Here is a 12,457-nt window from a genome sequence, read left to right on the forward strand (position 1 = left end):
TTTCACAATGTTACGTTACACCAGGCAAATACGTTCAATTTAAGCAATCTTAACTAAGGATAGATAAGCTTAACTGTTATCACTCACCTAGAAAGTCAATGTGAAACCTCTTTCAAATTTTTACTAACACTGAGAATCACTGTGTAAAGAGGACTTCAAGGGGACAAACTAAAGCTAATGGTGAGGAAGGTGGAGTAAGTAATAGTCAAAACTCCTTTCATTATCAATCAACTCTGTAGGAAGACATTAGCTGACTACAATAAATTATGAACTATAATAAGACCCAATTCATATTTTCCTGTTACATGTCTTAGAAATGGTTTTTATAAACTTCTAGTTGTATAAACTTCTTGTTTTATCACAGGTTAAATAGGTTATATTTCTTGAACTTTCTCAACAATGGATTATTGAGTGACACAACCTCCAGACATGTATCTTGTTTCAATATACTGCTAATTTTTATTCCTATCTTTTAAAATTTCCATCTTTTCAATCCCAGATAATCAAATACTGTGAACATTCCCTGGTCAATAGGTGTCACAGGGAATATATAAGGTCCTTTACCCCCATAATACTTGTAGCCCCTTCTTTCATATCTCAACCTTGGCTGATTCCTAATGAAATGATGGATCTAGGCAATGATCCTCAAAAAATGCTCAAGTCAGAAAGATGCTGAGATCAAAAACAACGACACATTATGTGCTTCCAAACAGGAGTCCAAAATATTACCATTTATGAAGCATTCTTACAAAAAAAGTGAAAGCTGAATCAGATCAAGCCTCTTGATTTAGTTATTAGTTTTTAGGAACTGCATGGGGCAGGAAATAAGGTAAATGACACCACATATATGCATGTAGGTAGAGGAAACTCTACAATACTAACAACCCAGTTTTTCAACAAATTATTTATAAGAAAAAATAGAGAAAGGAGGAGATTCTTAGAGAAAAAAAAAAAAAATATATCCATCCCCATATGTACACATACACACACACACACACACACACACACACACACACCATCTTTCCTTTATCCATTCTTCTGTCAACAGACACTTAGGTTGTTTCCATATCTTGGTTATTGTCAATAATACTGATTGCAATGAACATGGGAGTGTGGATATCTCTTTGAAACAATGATTTTGTTGCCTTTGGATCTATACCCAGAAATAGGATTGTTGGATCATATGGTAGTTCTATTTTTAATTTTTTGAGGCACCTCCATACTGTTTTCCATAGTGGCTGTACTAATTTACATTCTCACCAACAGCGTTGAAGGGTTCTCCCTTCTCCACATTCTTGCCAACACGTGTTATCTTTTGTCTTTTTGACAACAGCCATCCTAACAAGTGTGAGGTAATACCTCACTGTGGGTTTGATTTGCATTTCCCTGATAATAAGTGATGATGAGTACCATTTGATATATCTATTGGATGTCTATGTCTTCTTCTGGGAAAAATCTGTTCAGGTCCTTTGCCCAATTTATGTGTTTTTTTCTTTTTTCTTTTTTTTCTTTTTTTGCTATTGAGTTGTTAAGTTTATTACATATTTTGGAAATTAACTCCATATCAGATGTATTATTGGCAAACATTTTTTCCTATGTCATAGGTTGTCTCTTTACTCTGTTGACTGTTTTCTTTGCTATGCAGAAAGTTCTTAGTTTGATGTAATTCCACTGGTCTATTTTTGCTTTTGTTACCTGTACTTGTGGGGTCATATTCAAAAAAACCGCTGCCAAGACCAACGTCAAGAAGCTTTTTCCCTATGTTTTCTTCTGGTAATTTTATAGTTTCAGAACATACATTTAAGCCTTTAATCCATTATGACCTTATTTTTGTACATGGTGTGACATAAGGGTCCAATTTTTCTTCTACATGTGGATATCCAATTTTCCCAGCACCATTTATTGAACAGATTATCCTTTCTCCATGTGTGTTCTTGGCACCCCTGTCAAAGATCCAGTGACTACAAATGTGTGTATTTATTTCTGCACTCTCTACTCTGTGCCATAATCTATACATCTGTTTTATGCCAGTATTGTACTGTTTTGATTACTAAAGCTTTGTAATATATTTTGAAATCAGGAAGTGTGATGCATCCAGTTTTTTGTTCTTGCTCCAGACTGCTTTGTCTATTCAGAGTCTTTTGAGGTTCACTATGAATTTTAGGACTTTTTTCTATTTCTGTGAAAACACCATTGGAAATTTGATAGGGATTTTATTGAATCTATAGATGGCTTTGTGTAGTATGGACATTTAACATTATTGCTTCGTTCAGTTTATAAACACATCTTTATATTTATTTGTGACTTTGTCAACTTACTTCCTCAATGTTTTTTAGTTTTCAGTGTACAGGTTTTTCACTTCCTTGGTTATAAATTCATTCTAAGCATTTTATTCTTTTTGGTGGTATGGTAAATGGAATTGTTAATTTCTTTTTCATATAGTTTGTTGTTAGTAAATTCATGTATTTGTTCTAATGGCTTTGTGGTTGAGTCTCCAGTTTTCAATATATGGGATCATGTCATCTGTAAACAAAGACAATTTTACTTCTCTTCCAATTTAGATACATTTTATATTTTCTTCTTGTCTAATTTCTCTAAGACATACAGTACTATGTTGAATAGAAGTGGCAAGTGTGGGCACTCCTGTCTTTTTCACGATCTTTAAAAAAAAACTTTCAGCTTTTCACCACAGGGTATGACATTAGTTGTGGGCTTGTTATATATGGCCTTTACCATGTTGAGGAACACTTCTTCTACATCTAATTTGTTGAGAGTTTTTATTACGAATTATATTTTGTGAAATGCTTTTTCTGTATCTATTGAAATGATCATACGAATTTTATCCCTCATTCTTTTTTTTTTTTAATTAATTAATTAATTTATTTATTTATTTTTGTCTGTGTTGGGTCTTCGTTTCTGTGCGAGGGCTTTCTCTAGTTGCGGCAAGCAGGGGCCACTCTTCATCGCGGTGCGCGGGCCTCTCACTATTGCGGCCTCTCTTGTTGAGAAGCACAGCCTCCAGACGCGCAGGCTCAGTAATTGTGGCTCACGGGCCCAGTTGCTCCGCGGCATGTGGGATCTTCCCAGACCAGGGCTCGAACCCGTGTCCCCTGCATTGGCAGGCAGATTCTCAACCACTGCGCCACCAGGGAAGCCCTATCCCTCATTCTTTAATGTGGTGTTGCATCACATTTATTGATCTGTGTATGTCAAAAGCATCCTTGCATACTAGGTTTTAATCCCACTATGATCCTTTTAATACACTCTTGAGTTTTTTTTTTTTAGGATTTTTGCATTTATGTTCATCAGGGATATTAGCCTGTAATTTTATTTTCTTATAGTATCTTTGTCTTGCTTTGGTATCAGAGTAATGTTGGCCTCATAAAATGAGTTTGGAAATGTTCTCTCTTTTTCAATTTTATGAAAGAGTTTAAGAAGGATTGGCATTAAATCTTCTTTAAATGTTTGGTAGAACTCATCAGTGAAGCCATCTGGTTCTGAATGTTTCAAAAATCCAAGGAGGTTTTTGATTACTGATTCAGTCTCCTTAAGAGTAACTGGTCTGTTCAGATTTTCTATTTCTCATATGGTTGTATGTTTTTAGTAATTTATCCATTTCTTCATGGTTGTCCAACTTGTTGGCATATCATTGTTCATAGTAGTCTCCTATGGTCCTTTATATTTGTGTGGTATCAGTGGTAATGTGTCCTCTTTTATTTCTGATTTTTATTTATTGAGTTTTCTCTCTTTTTTTCTTAGTCTAGTTACAGGGTTGTCAATTTTGTTTATCTTTTTAAAACACCAAGTCTTAGTTTGGTTGATCTTTTCTATTTTTTAAAAAAATTCTCTATTTCTGCTCTAATCTTTGTCATTTCCTTCCTTCTCCTAACTTTGGGCTTAGTTTTTTCTTCTTTTTCTAGTTCCTTAAGGTGTAAAGTTGGGTTGTTTATTTGAGATCTTTTTTTTCTTAATGTAGGGCATTTATCACTGTAAACTTTCCATTAAGAACTGGTTTTGCTGCATCTCATAAGTTTGGTATATTTTGTTTCTATTTTTGTTTGTCTCAAGATATTTATTGATTTCCTGTTTGATTTCTTCTTTGACCCACTGGTCGCTCAGGAGTGTGATATTTAATTTCCACCTATTTGTTAATTTTTCACTTTTTCTCCTGTTACTGCATTTCAGTTTCATACCATTGTGGTTGGAAAAGATACTTGATATAATTTCAATCTTATTTAAATTTGGTAAGACTTACATTGTGGCCTATCATATGATCTATTCTGGAGAATGTTCTGTGCATGCTTGAGAAGAATGTGTACTGTGTTGCTGTTGTATAGAACGTTGTTAGGTCTATTTGTTCTTTAGCACTGCCCAAATGTGCTGTTTTCTTATTGATTTTCTGTCTGGATGATCTACCTATTGCTGAAAGTGAGGTATTGAAGTTCCTTAGTATCATTGTTTGCCCTCTATTTCTCCCTTCAGTTGTTAATATTTGCTTTATTATACTTAGGTGCTCTGATGTTGAGTGCATATAGTGTTATGATTGTTATTTTCTCTTGACAAATTAACCCTTTTATCATTATAAAATGACCATCTTTGGTCTTGTGATAGTTTTTTACTTAAAGTCTACTTTGTCTGATATAAGACACCCTGTTATCTTTTGGGTACCCATTTGCATGGACTATCTTTTGCAGTCCTGTAACTTTTAGTCTATGTGTTTCCTCATATTTAAAATCAGTCCCTGGTAGGCAGTGTATAGCTGGAATTTGATTTTTAATCCATTGAGCCTCTCTATGTATTTTCATTGGAGAATTTAATCCACTTACATTAAAAGTCATTATTAATAAGTAAGGACATAACTATTGCCATTTTGTTAATTGTTGTCTGTTTTGTAGTTCCTTGGTTCCTTTATTACCATTTTGTTGTCTTCTTGTTGATTTTTGTACTATGCTTTCATTCCCTTATCGTTTGTGTACCTATTACACATTTTTTCTTTGTGATTGGCATGAGGCTTACATGAAACATCTTAGAGTTAGTCTGTTTTAACCTGGTAACGACTTAACTTCAATCACATAAAAATCTCTACAATTTTACTTCTCTGCTCTCTCACATTTTATGTTACTGATGTATAATTTACATCTTTTTATATTGTATATCCATTAACACATTATTGTACCTACTGTTATTCAAAATTTTTTTTATCTTTTAACTTCTATACTAAGAGTTAAAAGTGATTATGTACCACCATTACAGTGTTAGGAGTATTCTGAATTTGACTATATACTTATCTTTAAGACTAAAGGTTTATACTTTCATGTTTTTACATTGCTAATCAGTGTCCTTTCATTTCAACTTGAAAAACTCCCTTTATTATTTCTTGTACAATAAGTCTAGTGTGAGGAACTTCCTTTTGATCTCTTTTTTTCTGGGACAGTTTTTATCTCTACTTTGTTTCTGATGGAGAGCTTTGCTGAGTATAGTATTCTTGGTTCCCAGTTTTTTCTTTCAGCACTTTGAATATATTATGCCACTCTCTCTTGGCCTGCAAGATTTCTTCTGAGAAATCCATTGATAGTTTTATGCAGGGGTTGAAGGAGTCCCTTGTATGTGATGAGTCCCTTTTCTCTTCCTGTTTTCAAATTCTCTTTTTTTCTTTGACTTTTGACATTTTGATTATAATGTATCAAATGAAGCTCTTGATGTTCATTCTATTTGTTGTTCTTTGGTCATCATGGATCTGGATGTTCATTACTCTCCCCAGATTTGGGAAGTTTTGTTATTATTTCTTTAAATAAACTTTCTACCCCTTTCTCATTCTTTGCTCCTTCCAGGATTTTCATAATGTGGATACTGATTCACTTCAAGATGTCCCATAAATCATGTAGGTTTTCTTCCCTCTTTTTTCATTCTTTTTTCTTTTCTTCTCATTGCACGATTTCAAATGACCAATCTTCGAGTTTGCTGATTTTTCTTCTGCATGACCAAGTCTGCTGATAAAGCTCTCTATTGAGTTTTTCAGTTCAATCGCTGTATTCTTCAGCTCCAGGATTTCTGATTGGTTCTTTTATGGTTTCAATTTCTTTGTTAAACTTCTCATTTTGTTCATGTATTGTTCTCCTGATTTCATGTAGTTGACCATCTGTGTTCATTAAGTTTCCTTAAGACAATTATTTTTAATTTTTTGTCAACAAATGGATCTCCATTTGTTTTGGGTTGATTACTAGAGTCTTATTAGTTTTCTTTGGTGGTGTCATGTTTGCTTGATTCTTTGTTGCTATCTGTGCATTTGAAGGAGCAGACTCCTCTTCCAGTCTTTAGACTGGTTTTGGCAGCTAAAGACCTTCTCCTGTCTTGTCTCAGAACTGATGGGACTGCCTCTGGGATCACAGCTAAGCAGGACTGAAACCATGTCATGTGGCTGTTGCCAGGTCCATGGTTGGCAGACCTGTAGCCAGGGGTGCAGTCAGGTGTTGTGTCTGTTAGGATTCTAAGGTGCTCCTGCCATGTTCACTGGGCTGGCCTATGGGCAGGCAGAACTGCTTCTGGACTGTGGTAGGGTGGGACTAGAGCTGGGTCACAGACTGCTTCAGGGATCATAGTCAGGTCTGAGGCCTGTAATGGGGGCATCTACAGGAGTGGCTTCTGCTGGGTCCCTTGGGTGAATCCCTGGCCATGTAAGACTGCCTCAAACTGTGGTAGAACAGGGCTGGATCCATGTCTTGTGGCTTTTGTTGGGTGTGCAGTCTGGTCCATCACTGGCAGACTTGTTACCAGGGGCACAGTCAGGTGTGGCTTCCAGTGGGTCCATTAGTGCTCCCGTGAGGTTACTGGGCTGGTTCCCGGGTGGGCAGCATTATGTTTGGGCTGCAGGAGAGTGGAACTGGAGCTGGGTAATGGGAATGCTTTGGGGGCCACAGTCAGGTCTGAGGTTGGCAGGCCTATTACTGAGAGTACCTATAAGGGTTCCTTGGGAAGGGGCTAGGTGCGGGACCGGGCAAGGAGGGCTGGAGCCAAATCCACAGGAAGATGGGGCTGCTTTGGGTTCATAGATGGGACCATAGTTGGAGGGCCTGTCACTGGTGTGCAGGCCTGCCTCCTCATTTTTGGGCTCCACTAAGGCTTTGCAACCTCCTACCTGGATTCCAGTGCTCCCACAAAGGCATTTTTGTCTATGAATGCCTGCCAAATATTTATTTCTGTGGAGAGACATGGGCTGGGGACCTCCTATTCTGCCATACTGCTGATATCATTCCTCTTTATTTTTAAAATACCTATTAAACATATTCTGTAACAGAGATCAAAACTTCATGCAACTTAAGTAAGTTTTACTATAATAAGTAATACTCTGGGGGGAAAAGGTAGAGAAATATTCAGAATGGATAGGCCAGATTATAAATTTATCATTTTAATAGACAATGTAATAAATACAAATGATGGATTATTACTGAATATTCAATACCTCTAAACTGAATATAAAAGCAATAAATATAAGCAGACTGCTGTAATAGCTGCATAGTTAGTATGAAAAAAGTGATCTTATGAACATCCTATTTAACTGCCAGAAACAAGAAACTTAAAATAAAATGGTACAGTATTGTATCTTTTCTTCCTGAAGAAATTAGTTTTCAAAAATAATCTTGAAAAAAAATTCTATTTGGTGCTAAAAAGTCTTTTTTCAACGTAAGATATAATCATGAGTCCTATAAAAAATAAAAAATCTGTCAAAAATTGTATGAATTCTGAAAATCCAAAAGAATAACTTACTTTATTTCAAGTTGTTTGATTTTATTTTCTGCTTTCTTAAGTCTTAGCTGAAGATCATCTTTTGAACGCTCTGCAACCAGGCATCTTTGGTGCATTTCTTCTAGTTTTCTGTAATCATTTTCATTTATTCTGCCTTCAAGGTAAATCTGCAGAAGAGGCTTATATGTATACTACTCTGAACAAGGAAATTATCTTAAGAAATTATACAGTTTAGAAACTGAAATAAATGATGAGAAATAAAAACTCATGATCATGTGTTCATCTGTCCCATTATAACATTAAAATATATCAATAATTAATTTTGGTTGTTTCACATTTACAAAATAAAATGCTGAAAACTGACATATAAAGTAATTGCTTATTTTTTGAAATTATTCAGGCTCATTGTACTATTCAAATAGTTTTAATAAATGTTAGAAAGAAATATAAAATAGCTGAAATTAAAAAAATACTCTAAATGTTACCACTTGGAGACAACTGCTTTGATTCTTTGATGAACACTTTTAAGACAATTCTGTATTGCATTATTCAAAAGTACAGACACATACTGTGGTGCAATGAGTAGAACTATCTGAAGGTGAGTCCAGAATCTCACTCTAGGTTAACCAGACAATGATCTAGCTGAAATGGGGGTTTCCCCTTCCCTAGCAGAAGTGGTTGTATTCAAGCTCTGCTTCCTGTGAGACTGGGCTTCCACCTATGACAGAGAGGCTGTAGCATCCCATGAACTGCAAGGTCTCCAGGTGCTAGGCAGTTCACATTTTCAGACACACCCTACACACAAGTACCCTCCAATCCAGAATGCTTGGCCAAGTAACCTGTATCTTCTCCCACTGACAAGACTGCTTTGTCACTCCTGCTCTACAAAAAGACAGAGTATCAAAATGTCAATGTCCTGCTACTAAAATACAGACCTATACTGCAGGACCAGCAGTATTTTGACTATAGCATACTTGTCTGTGGAACAGTGGGAGAAGAGAAAGCTGTGACTTTTCTTTACCTGTTGCCTTTAGTCTTGTAGGTTTTACATTTCCCCAATAAAGCCTATTCCTTAACCTATGCAATGTTATATTAAAAAAATTCATCCCAAACCCTGATGGCAGGTCCAGTCTAAATGGGACCTATTCCTATTCCATAACAGAGGGAAACTCAGAAGGGATCAACCTTGTAGGAGTGATGACCATGAATGGCCTACCCTGAACATAACATGTATATTTCTTTTTTCTTCCCCCACAAATGGGATTATATACTATATTCTCCTTTGTAAATTACTCTTTTATTATCTGATGTTGTCATAATCTTTTTATGCCAATAATACAGATATAACACATGTTTTTTATAACACATAGCTCTTCTTTGAAAATCAAACTCTGACTCTACCATTTACTATTTTTTTAAACATTGGGTAAATTACTTAACCTCTCTATGAAAGTTCCTAATGCAGCACCTAAAACACAATTTGATTTGCTGAATCAAATTTAGCTCTTTTTCTCCCCAAGGTATTTTAAAACAGTGGGATATTTACTGCTAAATAAAAAAAGTTATCTAAGTAAGAAATAAATTTCAAACTATAGACTTCTTGCAATATTCTTTCTCAGATGTCACTGGGGTAAATATTCTTTCCTAACTATGATTAAAAAATCTGTATTTTTAAAAAGGTAAAAATCATAGCAATTTATAATTTTTTTGGTTATATATACTTTTTATATTTATAGATGGCCTACACCCAATAAGAGTTGGCAGAAAATTTAAAAAGAGAAGACAAAATAAAATTTAATATTGGGATGAGGTCTAAGCAAGGAATACAGTTACTTTGTAAAATTTATACCTTTAAGTAAAAAGTTCAAATAATGTGGCCACTCTTGCTAAGAAATGTATACAGGCAATACCAGTACTTAAACGCAGATTCTGAAAATATTCCAAGCAAATAAAAGCACTCACCAGGAGAACACTTATAATATAGGGGTTGCTAGTAGATAGTATGATGAAAGCAGACAGTAATGTTGAATACTTGCAGTTGGGTTTTAGGTAGTTATTTTTTCCTTTTTCTCTTTACCTTTTCTAGTTCTTCTTCCACTGCTTTTTTCTCCCTAATGGCTCGTTCAATTTGGCCTTGTTTTTCAGCACACTCCTATAAATTCAAATCATGTTGTAAATAAATATATTTGTAAAACCTTAAGAAAAATGGGGAAAAATAGAAAAGGAAAATGATATGTTCATAATTAAGAATACCACACTTACCCTTATTTGTATAGCAGGACCATACTGATTATTAGGGAAAAAAAAAAACAAACGACAAACTCAAATCGTCAAAGAACTACCTATCTCAGGATTTCAGAGATCACCTCTGGCATAGAATGCCAAGGAGTTCCAAGTAAACATACTAGATAGAAAATAGAGGTTGAGGGATTCTGGGGAGAAAAAAATAAATGAGACCCCTTTCTCATATTACAGTTTTCCTTTTCATATACTCTTACCACATATTTTAAAAGGTAACATAGAACTAGACAGTGACACAACACCACAGGATAACCTATGGCCTAAAAGATGCATGGGTATATAAATTCTAGAACAGTTAATTTTCTTTTCCAAAACTTATAAGCAGCCAGTGGACATAGTAAAAATATTTTATTAACATGAACATAAAACATTTCTGACTCGAAAGGTTGTAATCAGTAAAATCAAACAAGCATATCAATACTCAATAAAATTTAAAATTTTGCAAATGAGACTGAAACTAAGAACAATCATTATAACAACTGGCTCCTCACAGCTATTTGTTTTTCTCTATTTACTTTTGAGAATGGGTGTGGTTATTTTCTACTATTACGCTCTGGATGAACCTGCTTTGTTGACAGTACACTGCTAATATTCAATTATCTTTATCATAACTTTATTTTACAGAAATACTATATAACAGCATGTTTTTAAAGTTCAAAATAAGCTTCTAAATTATGACCCCAAATTAATGAACTCTGATTATAATGAAGATCTTTAAACCTATGTTGTAAATAAGATTATTAATCTAAATTTATCTTTTATTAAGATAGAACTGTTAGTGTATAAGATATGTAACTATTTTTTTTAACATCTTTATTGGAGTGTAATTGCTTTACAGTGGTGTGTTAGTAGCTGATGTATAACAAAGTGAATCAGCTATACATATACATATATCCCCATATCTCCTCCCTCTTGCGTTTCCCTCCCACGCTCCCTATCCCACCCCTCTAGGTGGACATAGAGCACTGAGCTGATCTCCCTGTGCTATGTGGCTGCTTCCCAGTAGCTACCTATTTTACAACTGGTAGTGTATATATGTTCATGCAACTCTCTCACTTCATCCCAACTTACCCTTCCCACTCCCCATGTCCTCAAGTCCACTCTCTACGGCTGCATCTTTATTCCTGTCCTGACCCTAGGTTCTTCAGAACCATGATTCTTTTATTTTTTAGATTCCATATATATGTGTTAGCATATGGTACTAATTTCTCTCTTTCTGACTTACTTCACTCTGTATGACAATCTCTAGGTTCATTCACCTCACTACAAAAAATTCAATTTTGTTTCTTTTTATGGCTGAGTAATATTCCATTGTATATATGTGCCACATCTTCATTATCCACTCATCTGTCAATGGACATTTAGGTTGCTTCCATGTCCTGGCTATTGTAAATAGTGCTGCAATGAACATTGTGGTACATGACTTTTTGAATTATGGTTTCCTCAGGGTATGTGCCCAGTAGTGAGATTGTTGGGTCATATGGTAATTCTATTTTTAGTTTTTTAAGGAAACTCCATACTGTTCTCCATAGTGGCTGTATCAATTTATATTCCCACCAACAGTGCAAGAGGGTTCCCTTTTCTCCACACCCTCTCCAGCGATTATTGCTTCTAGATTTTTTGATGATGGCCATTCTGACTCGTCTGAGGTGATACCTCATTGTAGTTTTGATTTGCATTTCTCTAATGATGAGTGATGTTGAGCATTCTTTTATGTACTTGTTGTCAAGCTGTACATCTTCTTTGGAGAAATGTCTATTTAGGTCTTCTGCCCATTTTTGTATTGGGTTGTTTGTTTTTTCATATTGAGGTGCATGAGCTGCTTGTATATTTTGGAGATTAATCATTCATCAGCTGCTTCGTTTGCAAATATTTTCTCCCATTCTCAGGGTTGTCTTTTCGTCTTGTTTATGGTTTGCTTTGCTGTGCAAAAGTTTTTAAGTTTCATTAGGTCCCATTTGTTTATTTTTGTTTTTATTACCATTCCTCTAGGAGGTGGGTAAAAAATGATCTTGCTGTGATCTATGTCATAGAGTGTTCTGCCTATATTTTCCGCTAAGAGTTTTACAGTGTCTGTCCTTACATTTAGGTCTTTAATCCATTTTGAGTTTATTTTTGTGTATGGTGTTAGGGAGTGTTGTAGTTTCATTCTTTTACATGTAGCTGTCCAGTTTTCCCAGCACCATTTATTGAAGAGGCTGTTGTTTCTCCACTGTAGATTATCTTTATCAAAGATAAGGTGACCATATGTATGTGGGTTCATCTCTGGGCATTCTATCCTGTTCCATTGATCCATACTTCTGTTTTTGTGCCAGTACCATACTGCCTTCATTACTGTAGCTTTGTACTATAGTCTGAAGCCAGGGAGCCTAAGTCCTCCAGCTCCGTATTCCTTTCTCAAGATTGCGTTGGC

General features: G+C 35.2%; 1 protein-coding gene across 2 annotated transcripts in view; it reads right to left on the reverse strand.

The window, feature by feature from the left end:
* Window positions 1-12,457, reverse strand: part of SCLT1 (sodium channel and clathrin linker 1) — a 232,580-nt gene that overhangs the window by 75,949 nt on the left and 144,174 nt on the right. For both annotated transcript variants that reach the window (XM_082462157.1, XM_082462156.1), the window contains exons 15-16: window positions 9,821-9,895; window positions 7,765-7,910 (exon numbers count right to left, since the gene is read on the reverse strand). In XM_082462157.1, coding sequence (XP_082318283.1) covers window positions 7,765-7,910; window positions 9,821-9,895 — 221 coding nt within the window. The remainder of the gene's footprint in view (window positions 1-7,764; window positions 7,911-9,820; window positions 9,896-12,457) is intronic.

The sequence above is a fragment of the Balaenoptera physalus genome (assembly GCF_965194825.1).
Source record: "Balaenoptera physalus genome assembly, chromosome: 5".
In the NCBI taxonomy this organism is placed as follows: Eukaryota; Metazoa; Chordata; class Mammalia; order Artiodactyla; family Balaenopteridae; genus Balaenoptera; species Balaenoptera physalus.